Raw genomic sequence first — 19,294 nt, forward strand, 5'->3', positions numbered from 1 at the left:
AAAATCACTCACAAAGAACTAATGCACAGAGATTTTTGTTTGCAGCTGGGTGTATTATTCATCCCATGAATAAGGTATTTGAAACTCTTTTTTTTTTTTATAATTTTGGGCTATTTATTTAATTTGTTGACATTATATTATTTTTAGGGTTTTGTTTGGTTTGTGATAAACACTAAAGCAACTCATATTTTCATTACATTTGCATCTTATGACTGTTATTTGATGGATTTTATAACTACATTCGTTAAAACCTGAAGTTGTTGTGAAATTTTTTTTCTGCACCTGACATACACGACAACAGTCGTGTATGTATGTATTTACACGACTATAGTCGTGAAAATGTACAAAAAATTTCAATTATTATAACACCTTATCATTATATTTGTTCAAAAAATATATTTTTTCCCTATATATATCTTTTTACTATTACTGGACTATAGTCGTGTGTGTTAATAAGTTACACGACTACTAGCGTGTACGTATAAACTTACATACTATAATTGTGTATATATGTAAAATGTTCCAATTGTTATGAGATCCCAATATTTTTTTAAGAAGAAATATGTCCTCTAATTATTTACTGAGTCATGTATTTTCCAACTTACACGACTTCTGTCATGTATGTATGAATTTACACAACAACAATCGTGTAAGTTTGAAAGATATAGTAGTTGTTATGACACCTAGCATTCTGTTAGTACAAATATTACAGTTATATTTTATTAAATATATCATCTAACTGTTTACAGAACTATAGTTGTGTATTTTAACAAGTTGTGTATTTTAGCAAGTTACACAACTATTGTCGTGTAAACTATCAATTACACGACGTCAGTCGTGTAAATAGGCAGACAGATCCACACTTCGTTATAAATCTTGTTTGATTTTATTTTTGTATTTGTTGTATAATCAACTGTTGTATTATTACAGGAAATGACTTCAGTACGTATGCCTATTATGTTTTGTGGTGAATAGATTGAGCAAAACGGTCGGCCACAACATAAACAAGCACATGTACTACTATGAACCTTATATGCTTTTGCCCCTTGTGAAAAAGCAAAAAAAAGGTCGGCCACAACAAATTAGGATACCATCACAAGGTGAAAAGAAGTTGCGCCGTAAGTGTGGTAGGTGTGGTTCTCGAGGACATAATCGACTAACTTGCAGTGCACTAATCCCACTGTCTAACAATGAGCCCGTAGTTAGACCGAATGAAACATAAACAAGCACATGTACTACTATGAACCTTATATACTTGTTATTTTTTGTTGTTTAAATTTTTTAATATCTTTCATATTTAGTGATAAATTTTTACCTTTTTGTTTCGCAGATGAATAACCGTGTTTGTGTGGCTTTCTAAGAATAAGTATTGAAGGGAGGCGACCAGAGACTTGTAAAATATGGACCGAGTGTTTGGGTTGAATAGGCCAAAAATTTATGATGAATGTTAAATAACTTCTATTGTATTACGACTTATTTACGATTTCAATAAGTATTGGGTTTATGTTATTTGATAGGCAACCGGACTATAGTTAGTTTTATTTATTTGAAGTTTGATATGTTAAAATTTATATTGATTGTGTTATCAATATAATGAATGATTGAAAAGAGTTTTTATTCTGTATACATACCCGAGTACAATCGTGTATTTTGGCTGTTATAGAACTTGTCATGTTTATTTCTAAATACTCGACTACAGTCGTGTATCTGTGCAAATACATGACTGTCACAGAGAGCTTGTAATGTTTATTTCTAAATACCCGACTGCAGTCGTGTATCTGTGCAAATACCTGACTGTAGTCGAGTATTTTGTCACAGAGAGCTTGTCATGTTTATTTCCAAATACCCGACTGCAGTCGTGTATCTGTGCAAATACCCGACTGCAGTCGAGTATTTTGTCACAGAGAGCTCGTCATGTTTATTTCCAGATGCCTGACTGCAGTCGTGTATCTGTGCAAATACCCGACTGCAGTCGTGTATCTGTGCAAATACCCGACTGCAGTTGTGTATCTGTGCAAATACCCGACTGCAGTCGAGTATTTTGTCACAGAGAGCTTGTCATGTTTATTTCTAAATACCCGACTGCAGTCGTGTAACTGTACAAAAACCCGACTGCAGTCGTGTATTTTCTTACAGCGTATTCCCTGTGCATATATGGCAATCCTGTTATATCACATAGATTGTACAAACTATCTTATCTATCATTAATATAATTAACAAAGAAATAAAATATATTAATGCTGTCAAGTTATCTTTGATGACATTAAATATCAACAACATCCTCATCATAACTATTACATCTCATAGTCCAAAAAATGACACTACAAAATTTTTTTCCATGACCTATGCCCAAATAATTTTACAGCCAAGGCTTTTCGAAATTATGTAACATGATCTTGTTGGCAATCTGAATTGACATCAAGTCCATGGGTTAGGACCTCCAAGTACCGCAACAAAAATGCTCCACAATCACCACTAAAAAATTCATAGAAATCAATTGTTAAAAATCATCATTCTTATTATTATGTTCAAAACACATTATATATATAGTACATACCCTGATTTTTGTTGCGGGCTATCACGCACTCGTACGATGGGCCAAGGAATTTTTGATATAACCTCACTACAGTTTGGAAGTGTTTCGTGATATGCTATCTTCTGAAGTACTAGAGGTATCATGTCTGCAACAGGCAGCAATTGTCTCACCAAAACTGAATCCTTTGTTAAATCTATCATGGAGTCATAAATAGAAATCTTGCTCCCAAGTATATCGACCACACCGAGAATCCAATGATCATTTATGAATATTGACAAATACACCTATGAAATACAGACAATATTCTTAACAAGTAACGACAAATATATCTACGAAAAGCGGTAACTGTTTTTATCTACTTGCAGTGCATATGATGTAAAAAACTAAGCATACAATGTGAAACTTACAGTGGAAACATTTTTCCAATGAGTGGCACAGTCCAATTTTGCACCATTAGCATAATCAATGCAGCAACAGAGAGTCAAGATAAGAGAGTAAGGCGTTGGGTTTAGGGGACGGTGAAAAATAAGAGGAGAGCAAAGCGCCAATGGCGTGCGAAGCGCATGCGGAACGGGCACGGAGAAAAATCAGTGTGGAGGAGAATCAGCCGAGCTCATTCCCTTCGCTTCTGGGGCCAAATCAGTGCAGTTGTTCCTGGCCAAATCAAGGATTTGGGGCTTCTTGCTACACCTACGCTACTTAAGAATGTTCTTCGGGCAGAGAGAGAGAGCTTTGTATCTCTGAAGAAGAAGAGACAGTAATCAATTGAAAGAAGAATGAACGGTAATCAATTGGAAGAAGAAGAGCTTTGTATTCACCTCTAGCTTCAACTCTAGGGATGGGTGCGTGTTTTGTGACTGATTGTGCAGGGTAATTTGGATGATTTAAGTTTTTAATTAGGGTAATTTCGTAACTGCACATAAAAAAAGGCATATATGAGAAATTTTAGAGTATGGAGGTGTTTTTAAATAAATACCCTTTTTTTGGGGTATACCACGGACTGCACGACTTAAAGAGAATTTCTTCCAAGTAAATTTTCCCACGGTTTGTTTTGTGCAGGAGAAAAACTAGGTCCCTCGTTATCTCGTGTTTAGAATGGTCAACTGTCGTGCGAGCCTCTAAAGATTCAAGAAAATCAAAGACAATTTCAGATTTTCCTTCACCTGGGATGTGGCTAATTTCTTTCGGCACCCATACCTTCTGTATCATTTAAAATGTCTTAATAAGCTTAATTAGCCCCCATGAAATGCCTCTCAGCTGAAGGCACAGCGAGTGTTTGCTACTTACTAAATTCACCAGATTCGAACTATTCCACTAACATCCTTTCTTAAGGATTTATTTTGTATCACCTTAATCTTTAAAATTCTTTTAAATTTTTATATATCTCAACTTATTCTTTAGTTTTGTCAAGAATACTAAAAAAGCAATTTATCAAAGTGCCCTCGTGTTTTTCTTTATTTTTTAAATCAAAATAAAAATAAATTGAAGTTTATAATAATTTAAAAAATATTTTAAAAATTATCATTTTTTTAGGAAGTAATCAGTAATTAACCCCTTCTTTTTTACATTAGCAATGTAAGTACATCTATTCAACTTTGGGAAAAAGATTATCTCTTCATCTGAGCTCTTATGAACTTTTAAAAATCTTGCACCATGTGTCTTTAAGTGATAGTGTATGGATATGATTTAACTTCTTTATTTTTTTATTTTATTAACAATCAATCACCACATGAATGTTTGTTCAGAAGGAGATTAGATCAAGAGAGAATCCTGATCCTCAACTTTAAAAGATAGTTCGAATGATCTCGAGGCTCTATATTTATATATATGGCCAAAACTATATATATATATATATACATCGACTTTCACACGGAGATTATAAGCTGTAGTCAAATTGTAAGATAAGAATGAAATTATGGATACGTCAAAGTGTCAGATTGAATTAATAAAAAAAAGGAAAAACGACGGTTGTGTCTATCCTATATCCTACATTATAAGGAAACAGTTAAGTTTCCAACAAGAGACATGATACCCTTTTATTTTATTATCCTAAAAAAATTGACTCAAATATTTTATAATAAATATCAATATAATATAATAATATAAATATTTTAAATAATTTTAATAGTTAAAAAATACATTAATATTTTACAATTTATTAGATAAATTTTATTACATTAAAAAAAGTTTTAGAATAAATGAAAACATAATATTAAAATAAGTATAAAAAATTCAAAATATTTGGGATACTATGTAAAATAATTTTAATATTATTAATGCGTGAGATATATTTTATTAAATGTAAAGTATATTTAACTCAGAGATTTATTTAAAATCTTTGTAATAGATTCATGAAAGTATTAAAATAATATAGTGATATAAATTATTTTTAAATATTTTACTTTTATTAATTTATTAAATAGATTAAATTATTTGTGTTTATGTATATTTACTCAAATATTTAAAGTTAATTATTTTAATCATTATATTTAAAAGGTATTATTTAACTTTATTTATAAAAAAATTTAGAGATATGTATGACCATTTTCATAAATTTTACGGGTAATGATTCCTTTTTCGTAAATAAATAAATTAATTAAAAATGGAGAAAGGTTTGGCAGAGTTGTGTTTGGCTTGAGATTCCTTTTGACAAGCAATTCTTGACGGGAAAATGAGTTGGTTGTTTGTCTTTTATCCCCAAAGATGTGAGACTGATTCAAGTTATTTACGCATCCTGTCCATTATCCAACAACAATTCTGGTGACGACAGTGATCTGATCTACTACCCATTTTAATTAGTAATAAATTAGGTACAGCTAGCCACCGATTTAGAAAGGAGAGTTGGCAACAGCATTGGTTCACTCCTGAAAAAATATTAAAAAAATAAATCGAGAGTTGCAATTTGCCATTTGTTTCGATGATTATTCAAAAGTGGTTGTTTTGGGATACATTTGAATAAAGGAATGCAGGCCTTGGAGAAATAATAATAATAATAATGAACAACATATATGAGATCCTCGGTTGGCCTCTCCACATCGACATCTATAGATGCAGTCTCGGATCCTCAAGAAGCAACAATGTTAAATGCATATCACTCACAATATCCCGTAATAACACAATCTTATGAGCAAAATTTGCAAAAACACCAAAACCACACAGGACCTTAGTAAATGAAAACACCTGCTATTCATATACAAGTAGAATTTTAGCTTTGTTATCACGATGCACCCTACTTGAAAAGAATCAACTTTGAATTATGCATCTATGTACTCTTTACAAGGTGGAACATGATTCAAATTTCAAGAACCACGAAAGCTATATAAAAAATATATCAAGGCCAACAAAACCATCGGTGCAGACACCGGTAATTACAACAATTCTACTGGTTTGGAACCAGAGTTTCTCACTTCTTCCTTATGGCTGGAATCAGAGATTCTCACTTCTTCCTTATGACTAGAAGGGCGCTCAATTTCAGTAAAAGCCTGATAGCCGGTATAACTTGAGAACTGACCCGAGCCACTATTACTGCTCATAGACTTCTCAATCTCGTCCATCTCAGCTACAAAAGAAATTGGTCGTTCTGGGATTGTGGGAACAGACTGCTCAGTTTCCAACATTTTCACGACCTGATCCATCGTTGGCCTGGCATATAACTGTGGATGGGAACAAAGAATGGCAATCGTTACATACTTCTCTACAACTTCGGGTGCACCCATCTCTGGCATACCATCTTCAATAACATCCAGAGCTCTCCCCTCCTTCACCAATGACCAAGCCCAGTCCGTCACAAGAGAAGCTTGACCATCATCATTCATAATGAGTGCCTTCCTGCCACTTAAGAGCTCCAGAAGCACAACACCAAAGCTGTACACATCACTCCTGTCAGTCAATTGCCCATACAAAGCATACTCAGGAGCAAGATATCCCATTGTCCCAGCCACCCTAGTACTCAAATGAGTGAGCCCCTCCGGCGTAAACTTTGCAAGCCCAAAATCCCCCACCTTCGCCTCAAACTTCTCATCCAATAATATATTACTAGCTTTAATATCCCTGTGAAAAATTGCCGGCTGTGCACCAAAATGCAAATAGGCCAATCCCCTTGCCGTCCCAAGAGCAATCGACTGCCTAAGATGCCAACTAAGCTTCGGCCCATTGGAAGCAAACAAATGATCGTAAACGCTTCCATTCTTCATCAAATCACAGACAATAATTCTCTGGTGACCCTCTAACTGAGTAGTGGCAATACAATAACCTCTCAAAGCAACAAGATTGACATGCCTAACGCTAGCAATAACCTCCACCTCATGCTTGAAATTTGCATCACCCGCCGCGGAACAATTCTTGAACCTCTTCAAAGCAACCTCAGAGCCATCGGGCAAAAGCCCTTTGTAGACATTACCATAACCTCCTCTCCCAATGATATTATCCCTAGAGAAATTCCGAGTAGCTTTCTTAATGTCATCAAACGTGAACCTGACCAAATTAGTACTCTCATGAATAGACTCCAATCCCATTTCAATTCTATTAACCTCTTCGCGTTCCCTCTTCTTTCTTCTGTTAGAAACCACACGCTTACGCCAAAAGATCCAAACCCCACCAGAAATTAGCAACAACCCAACAACACAAACAACCAAAACCCCGGCAATTAAGCCCTTGTTCTTCTTCTTACTCTTCTTTGATGATTCAGTTACCTCAAATGAGAACAAACACTTAGCAGTGCCCCTATCGGTGGGACCAAACTGATTGACGGCCGCGGCGGCGTAAATGAAGGGATAGGCCAGACAATCAGACAAGTTCCCAACGGAACGCCCGGTCAAATGGGACGCCTGCAAGCGGGACAAGCTGGTAGTACAAGCAGCACAAGGGGCACTATTCTCCAAGGACTGGTTACAGTTGGAAACGACGTCGTCGAGAGTGGACTGGGGGATCAATCTCTCGAACTGGGATCTCGTGGAGATGTTCATACAGCCTTCAGAGATCCAATCGGTTTGGAAGCCGCAGCGGGAGCGTACGTCGAAGTTCGGGGCGACTCTGTCGACAAGGGTTTGGTAAACGCGCCAGCATGACTCGGAGGCGTTGAGGGGCGGCAGGAAGTTTCCGGAGCGTTTGAGGTATTGTGAATCCACGAGACGAAGGCCCTTTTTAACTTCCTGACACTGCGAGGGCAGGTCACTCGGAGTCCTGAACTGGGGTATCAGCAGCTGTAAGAAGTTGAAGTCAAGCGGGCACGAAACGGTGGCGTTTCGTTGTGCCGCGGCCGTTGTTGTGGAGGCCGCCAGGAAAAGAATGAGAACAAGGCCTCGTAAGAATGACATCGGCATCGACATCTCGGGGACGGGGAGAGATACCGGGGGGTGTTGGTAGCAGTACAGAGACAACAAAGACAACAATAAGGAAAAGCATGTGCACGTGCTTGTGCTTGGGGATTGTGGTGCAATTTGAGTAAACTAGTGTAATTTGAGTTGGGAGTTTGACTAATCACTAGTAAATTCCATATGCCGAGCAATGGGTGAAGGCGGCAGGCAAGGCAACACAGCCAGCCAGTTATGACAGTTGATTAACTTAACCTACTGCAAATTTGAAGCTTCAGAGAAGGTGAGATAGTTCAATTCATTTGATTTCGTTCAATAAAAATATAATAAATAAAAGTTATTGCTTCCTTACTTACCTAGTTTGTTCATTTTCAACGCCTTATTTTTGTCTGTCAATAGAAAATTCAAGTCCATTCATCGAATTTGTGTGTGAAAGTTCAAGAAAGGGATGCAATAATATGTAGGGGAGGATTGGTTATTTTTTATCTTACAGGCGGAATAGGGTGTTTTTATAATGGGCTGCTCTGGATCTGAAAGGAGACTCTTTTTAAAAAAAATGAAAGAGACAAAAGAAAGAGACAAAAGAAAATTGCAAAGACATGTCATCAATTTCTAAGTCTTTACAAGGAGGTCTCCTTCTCCTTCTCCTTCTCCTTCTCGTATGGCCTTTTATTTTATTTTTTATTTTTTTTGAGTTAGATAGGAAGTCTCTGTCTTGTCTTAAACTTGATGTTCTGTAAGATGTCCCATTGGTCCGAATTATTGCACTATCTTTTCATCAGGTACTGTATTTTATATAAATATATTCTCATGTCACATAAAATTCGATGCAAAGTTTATTGGGATTTAATGACATCAATAAATCATCAATAAATCCTCCTTTGTTTATCTATTCTTTTAGACTTTCTTGTACAACCTTATTTCTCTTTTCCTTATGGGGAATGCTATTCGAACGTCTATCCATTTTACCATTTAAAGTGAAAAGCGCTTGTACAAAAGACAATAATACTAGGGAGATCTTAGTAGTAGTATTTGAGTTTTAATCCAAATTTTATTATCATGTATCATTTATTTATTAGATAATAAATTTCATAACTTATACATTATTTGACCACCATCTGATAAATCAATACTCCTATAAAAATAGTTATGGATGGAACAATAACATTCACATCACTCATTTTTCATGTGTTATCATAAAAGCATGTTGTTTGTTCATTTTGTAAAAATACCCTTAACCCATGTTTGGTTGGAAGAAATGGTAGGAGCGGAAAGGAAAGAATGGGAGAGAAAATGAGTGAAAATGAGTGAAAAAGAATGTCAATTTCATTTTTATTGTTTGGATGGTCAATGAATTCATTTTTCTCCCCTTATTTTTTCCCCTCTCCTCCTTTCCTCTTCTCTCCTCTCCTTATATTGTTCCAAACCAAACATGCCATTAGTCTTGAATATTTCTCAAAAATGACACTTGGAATCACAATTTATATGAAAATGAACAAAAAAAACTCTCTAATGTTTCGACAAAGGCATCCACACATCATTTGATTGTAAATTCAATTAGTTTATAAGGCAACAATGGTAATTTAGTACATTTATCCTAAAAATATTCATGATATACTAAAAAAAAAAAGGTTCTAATCTTATTTTGTTTTACATAAACATCTCAAAATTCATTGTAAGTGATGTGATATTCATTAGGGATGAGGATTTCGATTTTTTGTTGTTCAATTTTTACGATTTTCGGTTTAGGTTACAACCCATTCGAGTCTAAGATTTCAACCTAAGCATGTTGAAAGATTGTTTCAGTTTGGTCTACTTTGGTTCGGTTTGGTTCGGTTTGGTTCAATTTGATACGAGTATATAATTTGGTGTGGTTTTGGTTTGTTAATTCAGGTCTAAACACAGTTTCGGTTATAATAAAATAGCAATATGTGATTGTAAGAGTGAGGCAAAGATGGAGAATAATTTTTTTTTTTTTTAAAAGGTACCTTATGCTCGTGAAGATCACAATTGTATTTAGGCCTGTAACAACAACCTGCAGAAAATAACTTGCTCAGGTCAGTCCTATTAGAAAAAGTGTCTAAATTCCGAGAAATTACTAGAGTCGGTGAGAGATAGAAACCTGAAGAATGGCATAGATTATTGTTCCAACGCTGGAAGAAAATCCTAAGGACATTACAAGTATAAGAACCAAAATATTATGGTCGTTCTAAATTTTTGAGAGAACATGAAAGCATATCCTTGCAGAGATCTCATTACCTGCTGACTCAAAAATAGTGCTGCTGTAAAAACAGATTCCATTGATTCCACCAAATTGTTGAAACACCATCAATCCGACTCCAATCTTGTCAAAATGAATAAATTGTAGGAGGAGTCAATGAGAAGATAAAATGTAGTTGCATTATAGATGAAGGAGAAAGAGGAATTTGTACCGTGACTGAGCGCAAGTATCTTCTTTGAAACAAATCCAGCATTCCAGCTTTTGGGAGCCTTTCTAGAGTTTCTATGTAATCCTGTTAAGCAACGAAAAAAATGCTTCAGATAAATTTTCTTCTCAATGGTCCAATACACATAGTCAGTGTGGAATGATACTTATAACTCAGATATAAGACCTGGATTCCAGCTGCCTCATGTGTTATATCAGCATCCTTGCCACGAAGTTTCTGTAGCGCAGCTTCAAACTCTTTTTCCTTTCCTGTCTTTGCCTGTATCCATGGCAAGTTCAGTTTCATGTATTCATCTTTTTCTTGGAGTGTCATTATCAGGTATCCTTACCAGCCATCTAGGAGACTCCGGGATGAAAAAGAGACCCAAAAACAAAATTGCACAGGGGATGATACCTGCAATAATTGTCTGTAAGCCTTCTGTTTCATTATCCTTTCGTAGTTCGTTTTCCTTTTTAAGTTTTCTTGGACAGTTGAATAAATGGATGGTTAATCATTTTCACCTGTTAGTGCTAAAGCTCTCCATGTTAGTACCGTCCCAATTATGAAGGCAACTGACACACCAGCACAGATCATAAGCTATATACAAACATCAGAAACAATTAGATAGATCATAGATTGCTTAATTTTGGGGCAACTAGCTATTCGAGAGATAAATTAAAATGACAAATGAGAATTTCCTCCAATTAAGATGTCTGCATTTTTAGCTTACCTGATTTGCAGCTGTTAGTGCTCCTCGAAGATTCTTGGGTGCAATTTCAGCAATAAAAACCGGCACCACATACGAAAAGACTCCCATTCCATATCCTGTTGCCAATCTTCCAATATCCAATGGCCAAACCCCCTTTTGTTTCAATCAAAACAGAAAGAATATAATTGGTAAGTTTATAGGAAAATTGTTCTCTTTGCTATGTAGCTGAAAGAAATAGGGGAACAAAAAAATATTAGTAGAGCTTAAGAATATATGAACCTCAGCAAAGTAAATAGCAAGCCATCCTGCAACGCAGAAGACACTTGAAACTCTCATTGCCTGCACATATTAAACAATCTTACAAGCTAAATATTCACTAGAACACAATTAAGCTCATATCCTAAACATGCAGTGATTAATCAGCTAAAAAATATATATCTTCTTACCCCTTTCCGACCAACATAATTAGCAATTGGCCCACTGGTGATTGCCCCGATCATGGCACCAAATGTTAATATGGAGCCAAACACGGAATACTGCATGAGTATAAACCAAAACCAAAATGAAAAAATTTCATATTTACCAACTGAATGGAATTAGTCTCTGCAGGAATCATAATAACATTTCTGCACATCTGCTTCAGCTTAATATAACTTGTATTCAACAAGACATGCTCTGTCGCTAAAACATCCTTGTCAAGACACTAAACTCATGATTCTTTACTTCTTAGTAAATAAACATACACTAAAAAAGTGATTAATTTGGAACTAATTAGAAGAATGCCCATTCATCAGCATACCTCTGCGAGGGACAGAGCGATATCTTCCCTGATAGCACTCTGAGTAGGAGATGAATATCCAGCCTGCAAAACCAAATTGACAATTCCACAACCTAAGCCTTCCAAGCATTCAACAGAAAAAAAAGTGAAAATCATTGTTTCAGAATTTGGTTTCAGGAAATGGACTTACACACGATCCGAAAGCATAAGAACCGCAAACTGCAATGGGTGTGCTGAAGTAAACCATGCACGGATTTACTTTCTTGTTGTTTGTTCGGTCACCAGCTCCACCATCTTCATGAGCTAAGATGTTCTCAATCGGCATAAGTGGTTCCCTTATATTTTCTTGAACATCCTCTTTGACGTCCATGATGATGCTGATACCTTCCAAAAAGTTGCCTTAGTTTATCTAATAGAAGAAATTGAAAGAAATTGTTACAAGATAAAGGAGATACGCGAAGATGGAAGCAGAAGCAAACTATATCATCTATCAATTAGCCACAAGAGGCTGGAATTTCTTGAGTCTTCCCTCAATACTCCTTCGTGAGTTTTATGAAAGTACTAACACTGAGGACAAGTAGGCAATTTGTTTTTTCACACAACTGGATAATGAATCTGAATCAACGACCATATGTACACGTTCTACTCGAAGTAATATGTACGCTACTAAACTCAACTGGTGTTATTTTGTCGTTTGCATGAAAACTGAAACCTGAAAAGATGACTTAAAGATACATGAACAGGCAGAAACCGCAAGCCAACATGACTTAAAGAGAATTTCTTCGAAGTAAATTTTCCCACGGTTTGTTTGTGTAGGAGAAAATCTAGGTCCCTCGTTATCTCGTGTTTAGAATTGTCAACTGTCGTGCGAACCTCTAAAGATTCAAGAAAATCAAAGACAATTTCAGATTTTTCTTCACCTGGGATGTGGCTAATTTCTTTCGGCACCCATACCTTCTGTATCATTTAAAATGTCTTAATAAGCTTAATTAGCCCCCATGAAATGCTTCACAGCTGAAGGCACAGCGAGTGTGCCTTTTATTTTACTACATCGACTTTCACATGGAGATTATAAGCCGTAGTTAAATTGTAAGATAAGAATGAAATTATGGATACGTCAAAGTGCCAAGTTGAATTAATAAAAAAATAGGAAAACGACGGTTGTGTGTGTCTATCCTACATTATAAGGAAACAGTTAAGTTTCCAACAAGAGACATGATAGCCTTTTATTTTATTATCCTAAAAAAATTGGCTCAAATATTTTATAATAAATATTAATATAATATAAATATTTTAAATAATTTTAATAATTAAAAAATACTATAATATTTTACAATCTATTAGATAAATTTTATTATATTAAAAAAAGTTTTAGAATAAATGAAAACATAATATTAAAATAAGTATATAAAAATTCAAAATATTTGGGATACAATGTAAAATAATTTTAATATTATTAATGCGTGCAATATATTTTATTAAATGTAAAGTATATTTAACTGAGAGATTTATTTAAAATCTTTGTAATAGATTCATGAAAGTATTAAAATAATATAGTAATAATAAAAAATTATTTTTAAATATTTTAATATTATTAATTTATTAAATAGATTAAATTATTTGTGTTTATGTATATTTACTCAAATATTTAAAGTTAATTATTTTAATCATTATATATAAAAGATATTATTTAACTTTATTTATAAAAAATTTGGGGATATGTATGACCATTTTCATAAATTTTGTAGGTAATAGCCCCTTTTCCTAAATAAATAAATTAATTAATTAAAAATGGAGAAAGGTTTGGCAGAGTTGTGTTTGGCTTGAGATTCCTTTTGACAAGCAATTCTTGACAGGAAAATGAGTTGGTTGTTTGTCTTTTATCCCCAAAGATGTGAGACTGATTCAAGTTATTTACGCATCCTGTCCATTATCCAACAACAATTCTGGTGACGACAGTGATCTGATCTACTACCCATTTTACTTAGTAATAAATTAGGTACAGCCAGCCACCGATTTAGAATGGAGAGTTGGCAACCGCATTGGTTCACTCCTGAAAAAATATTAAAAAAACAAATGGAGAGTTGCAATTTGCCATGTGTTTCGATGATGAATTCAAAAGTGGTTGTTTTGGGATATATTTGAATAAAGGAATGCAGGCCTTGGAGAAATAATAATAATAATAATGAACAACATATATGAGATCTTTCAAATTGATGCCGTAAGAACTTGATAGATCAAGAGGGTACTTATAAAAATGATCGACACTAAATTTTCACGGTTGCATTAAATTTGCAGTTCGCCAACAAATATTTCCACCCATTTGCAAGTAAAAACGAAATTCAACATCATGCCTTGCCAATCTCAGAGTGAACAAGCATGGTTGTAGCTCAAATTGACCTTCAGGCTCAAGAGAACTTGCAGATCCCTTTCCCACAATTTTTCAGAATTGATTTAACATGAAACATCACCTCAGAACAAGAACATATAGTAAGACTCGAATGTTAACATCTCAGAACAAGAACATATAACAAGACTCGAATATAACTTCCCATATTTACTGCCACAGCACAAAATTCAGAATTAGTTTCTTCGGTAAATCCCGATTAAAGAACTGGCCGAATCCATCAGTTTGAACTATAAAAATGCAGCGATAAGGCTATAGAAAAAGCAACAAGAAGATCAATGAAGCTACAAACACCAGTAGTCTCAGATAGTTGACCATAACATTCAATGTACAGAGACAAATCCCACCTTGTACCGAGATGGTGTGCTGTTTCTTCCAGCACAAGTTTCACCCGTATGAAACTGCCACATTTTCCTTAATCTTCTAACAGCTCTTAACCGACTATGCTTTTATGCAGACACTTAGGTCCAAAACAAGCAGATTAAGCCTGGAGCATTTACTCTATCAATCGAAAGAGACAGGTAATGAAGACTTCTCAAATGCATTTACTTCACACAGGTATCCTCGGTTGGCCTCTCCACATTGACATCTATAGATGCAGTGTCGGATCCTCAAGAAGCAACAATGTTAAATGCATATCACTCACAATATCCCGTAATAACACAATCTTATGAGCAAAATTTGCAAAAACACCAAAACCACACAGGACCTTAGTAAATGAAAACACCTGCTATTCATATACAAGTAGAATTTTAGCTTTGTTATCACGATGCACCCTACTTGAAAAGAATCAACTTTGAATTATGCATCTATGTACTCTTTACAAGGTGGAACATGATTCAAATTTCAAGAACCACGAAAGCCATATAAAAAATATATCAAGGCCAACAAAACCATCGGTGCAGACACCGGTAATTACAACAATTCTACTGGTTTGGAACCAGAGTTTCTCACTTCTTCCTTATGACTGGAATCAGAGATTCTCACTTCTTCCTTATGACTAGAAGGGCGCTCAATTTCAGTAAAAGCCTGATAGCCGGTATAACTTGAGAACTGACCTGAGCCACTATTACTGCTCATAGACTTCTCAATCTCATCTATCTCAGCTACAAGAGAAATTGGTCGTTCTGGGATTGTGGGAACAGACTGCTCAGTTTCCAACATTTTCACGACCTGATCCATCGTTGGCCTGGCATATAACTGTGGATGGGAACAAAGAACGGCAATCGTTACATACTTCTCTAGAACTTCGGGTACACCCATCTCTGGCATACCATCTTCAATAACATCCAGAGCTCTCCCCTCCTTCACCAATGACCAAGCCCAGTCCGTCACAAGAGAAGCTTGGCCATCATCATTCATAATGAGTGCCTTCCTGCCACTCAAAAGCTCCAGAAGCACAACACCAAAGCTGTACACATCACTCCTGTCAGTCAATTGCCCATACAAAGCATACTCAGGAGCAAGATATCCCATTGTCCCAGCCACCCTAGTACTCAAATGAGTGAACCCCTCCGGTGTAAACTTTGCAAGCCCAAAATCCCCCACCTTTGCCTCAAACTTCTCATCCAATAATATATTACTAGCTTTAATATCCCTGTGAAAAATTGCCGGCTGTGCACCAAAATGCAAATAGGCCAATCCCCTTGCCGTCCCAAGAGCAATCGACTGCCTAAGAGGCCAACTAAGCTTCGGCCCATTGGAAGCAAACAAATGATCATAAACGCTTCCATTCTTCATCAAATCACAGACAATAATCCTCTGGTGACCCTCTAACTGAGTAGTGGCAATACAATAACCTCTCAAAGCAACAAGATTGACATGCCTAACGCTAGCAATAACCTCCACCTCATGCTTGAAAGTTGCATCACCCGCCGCGGAACAATTCTTGAACCTCTTCAAAGCAACCTCAGAGCCATCGGGCAAAAGCCCTTTGTAGACATTACCATAACCTCCTCTCCCAATGATATTATCCCTTGAGAAATTCCGAGTAGCTTTCTTAATGTCATCAAATGTGAACCTGACCAAATTAGTACTCTCATGAATAGACTCCAATCCCATTTCAATTCTATTAACCTCTTCTCGTTCCCTCTTCTTTCTTCTGTTAGAAACCACACGCTTACGCCAAAAGATCCAAACCCCACCAGAAATTAGCAACAACCCAACAACACAAACAACCAAGACCCCGGCAATTAAGCCCTTGTTCTTCTTCTTACTCTTCTTTGATGATTCAGCAAACTCAAATGAGAACAAACAGTTAGCAGTGCCCGTATCGGTGGGACCAAACTGATTGGCGGCCGCGGCGGCGTAAATGGAAGGATAGGCCAGACAATCAGACAAGTTCCCAACGGAAGGCCCGGTCAAATAGGCCTGCAAGCGGGCCAAGCTGGTAGTACAAGCAGCACAAGGGGCACTATTCCCCAAGGACTGGTTACAGTTGGAAACGACGTCGTCGAGAGTGGACTGGGGAATCAACCTCTCGAACTGGGATATCGTGGAGATGTTCATACAGCCTTCAGAGATCCAATCGGTTTGGAAGCCGCAGCGGGAGCGTACGTCGAAGTTCGGAGCGACTCTGTCGACAAGGGTTTGGTAAACGCGCCAGCATGACTCGGAGGCGTTGAGGGGCGGCAGGAAGTTTCCGGTGCGTTTGAGGTATTGTGAATCCACGAGACGAAGGCCCTTTTTAACGTTCTGACACTGCGAGGGCAGGTCACTCGGAGTCTTGAACTGGGACATCAGCTGCTGTAAGAAGTTGAAGTCAAGCGGGCACGAAACGGTGGCGTTTCGTTGTGCCGCGGCCGTTGTTGTGGAGGCCGCCAGGAAAAGAATGAGAACAAGGCCTCGTAAGAATGACATCGGCATCGACATCGACATCTCGGGGACGGGGAGAGATACCGGGCGGTGTTGGTAGCAGTACAAAGACAACAATAAGGAAAAGCATGTGCACGTGCTTGTGCTTGGGGATTGTGGTGCAATTTGAGTAAACTAGTGTAATTTGAGTTGGGAGTTTGACTAATCACTAGTAAATTCCCTATGGCATGCAACGGGTGATGGCGGCAGGCAAGGCAAACACAGCCAGCCAGTTATGACAGTTGATTAGCTTAACCTACTGCAAATTTGAAGCTTCAGAGAAGGTGAGATAGTTCAATTCATTTGATTTCGTTCAATAAAAATATAATAAATAAAAGTTATTGCTTCCTTACTTACCTAGTTTGTTAATTTTCAACGCCTTATTTTTGTCTGTCAATAGAAACTTCAAGTCCATTCATCAAATTGTCAATTATATTATTAGTCAATTTATTACGTGTTTGATTCGAATTTGTGTGTGAAAGTTCAAGAAAGGGGTGCAATAACATGTTTTAACTGTAGGGGAGGATTAGTTATTTTTTATCTTACAGGCGGAATAGGGTGTTATTATAATGGGCTGCTCTGGATCTGAAAGGAGACTCTTCTTAAAAAAAAAATGAAAGAGACAAAAGAAAATTGCAAAGACATGTCATCAATTTCTAAGTCTTAACAAGGAGGTCTCCTTCTCCTTCTCGTATGGCCTTTTATTTTATTTTATTTTTTTTTTGAGTTAGATAGGAAGTCTCTGTCTTGTCTTAAACTTGATGTTCTGTAAGATGTTCCATTGGTCCGAATTATTGCACTATCTTTTCATCAGGTACTGTATTTTATATAAATATATTCTCATGTCACATAAAATTCGATGCAAAGTTTATTGGGATTTAATGACATCAATAAATCATCAATAAATCCTCCTTTGTTTATCTATTCTTTTAGACTTTCTTGTACAACCTTATTTCTCTTTTCCTTATGGGGAATGCTATTCGAACGTCTATCCATTTTACCATTTCAAGTGAAAAGCGCTTGTACAAAAGACAATAAGAGCCTGTTTGGTATGACTTATTTAAGAGCCATAAGTGCTTATTTAATCGTATAAGCACTTTTTAAAATTTTTTATGGTGTTTGGTTATTTTTTTAGTAGAGTTTTTTTAGCTTAAATAAGCTAATTTACCTCTATTAGGAAAAGCCCAAAATTTGAGCTTTTGGGAGTAGAGGTTATAAAGCTTTTCTAAATATATATAATATAAAAAATATCACATAGTTTAATGGTTCAAAAGTGCTTTTTTTATTGACAACCAAACACCCAATGACTTTTTGTCCAAAAGCTCTATTGGTATAAGCTCTACTGCTATAAGCTCTACTGTTATAAGCTCTATTTAATAAGCTGTACCAAACGGAGCCTAATACTAGGGAGATCTTAGTAGTAGTATTTGAGTTTTAATTCGAATTTTATTATCATGTATCATTTATTTATTAGATAATAAATTTCTTACTTATACATTATTTGACCACCATCTGATAGATTAATACTCCTATAAAAATAGTTATGGATGGAACAATAACATTCACATCATTCATTTTTCATGTGTTATCATAAAAGCATGTTGTTTGTTCATTTTGTGAAAATACCCTTAACCCATGTTTGGTTGGAAGAAATGGTAGGAGCGGAAAGGAAAGAAGGGGAGAGAAAATGAGTGAAAAAGAATGTCAATTTCATTTTTATTGTTTGGATGGTCAAGGAATTCATTTTTCTCCCCTTATTTTTTCCCCTCTCCTCCTTTCCTCTTCTCTCCTCTCCTTATATTGTTCCAAACCAAACATGCCATTAGTCTTGAATATTTCTCAAAAATGACACTTGGAATCACAATTTATATGAAAATGAACAAAAAAAACTCTCTAATGTTTCGACAAAGGCATCAACACCTCATCTGATAGTAAATTCAATTAGTTTATAAGGCAACAATGGTAATTTAGTACATTTATCCTAAAAATATTCATGATATACCAAAAAAAAAAGGTTCTAATCTTATTTTGTTTTACATAAACATCTCAAAATTCATTGTAAGTGATGTGATATTCATTAGGGATGATGATTTCGATTTTTGGTTCAATTTTTACGATTTTCGGTTTAGGTTACAACCCATTCGAGTCTAAGATTTCAACCTAAGCATGTTGAAAGATTATTTCAGTTTGGTCTGGTTTGGTTCGGTTTAGTTCAATTTGATTCGAGTTTATAATTTGGTGTGGTTTTGGTTTGTTAATTCAGGTTTAAACAC

At 35.9% G+C, this 19,294-nt stretch overlaps 3 protein-coding genes across 3 annotated transcripts; all 3 read right to left on the bottom strand.

The window, feature by feature from the left end:
- Positions 1-5,703: 5,703 nt before the first annotated feature.
- LOC102615328 (probable LRR receptor-like serine/threonine-protein kinase RKF3) lies at positions 5,704-18,991 on the bottom strand. The gene is made up of 2 exons (XM_006479754.4): positions 18,912-18,991; positions 5,704-9,353 (listed from the first exon to the last, which is right to left on the bottom strand). The coding sequence occupies exon 2, from the start codon at positions 7,861-7,863 to the stop codon at positions 5,905-5,907; it is 1,959 nt and encodes a 652-aa protein (XP_006479817.2). The 5' UTR covers positions 7,864-9,353; positions 18,912-18,991; the 3' UTR covers positions 5,704-5,904.
- Positions 8,516-12,571, bottom strand: LOC102614059 (sugar transporter ERD6-like 7). The gene is made up of 12 exons (XM_015530774.3): positions 11,952-12,571; positions 11,783-11,845; positions 11,430-11,519; positions 11,263-11,322; positions 11,005-11,136; positions 10,796-10,871; positions 10,624-10,688; positions 10,461-10,553; positions 10,281-10,361; positions 10,108-10,192; positions 9,971-10,014; positions 8,516-9,883 (listed from the first exon to the last, which is right to left on the bottom strand). Exons 1-12 carry the CDS (start codon positions 12,129-12,131, stop codon positions 9,629-9,631), a joined length of 1,224 nt encoding a protein of 407 aa, XP_015386260.2. The 5' UTR covers positions 12,132-12,571; the 3' UTR covers positions 8,516-9,628.
- LOC102613461 (probable LRR receptor-like serine/threonine-protein kinase RKF3) lies at positions 14,819-17,567 on the bottom strand. Its single transcript, XM_052436981.1, has one exon. It carries the CDS (start codon positions 17,043-17,045, stop codon positions 15,084-15,086), a length of 1,962 nt encoding a protein of 653 aa, XP_052292941.1. The 5' UTR covers positions 17,046-17,567; the 3' UTR covers positions 14,819-15,083.
- Positions 18,992-19,294: the final 303 nt, after the last annotated feature.

The sequence above is a fragment of the Citrus sinensis genome, chromosome 3 (genome assembly GCF_022201045.2).
Source record: "Citrus sinensis cultivar Valencia sweet orange chromosome 3, DVS_A1.0, whole genome shotgun sequence".
Taxonomy (NCBI): domain Eukaryota; kingdom Viridiplantae; phylum Streptophyta; class Magnoliopsida; order Sapindales; family Rutaceae; genus Citrus; species Citrus sinensis.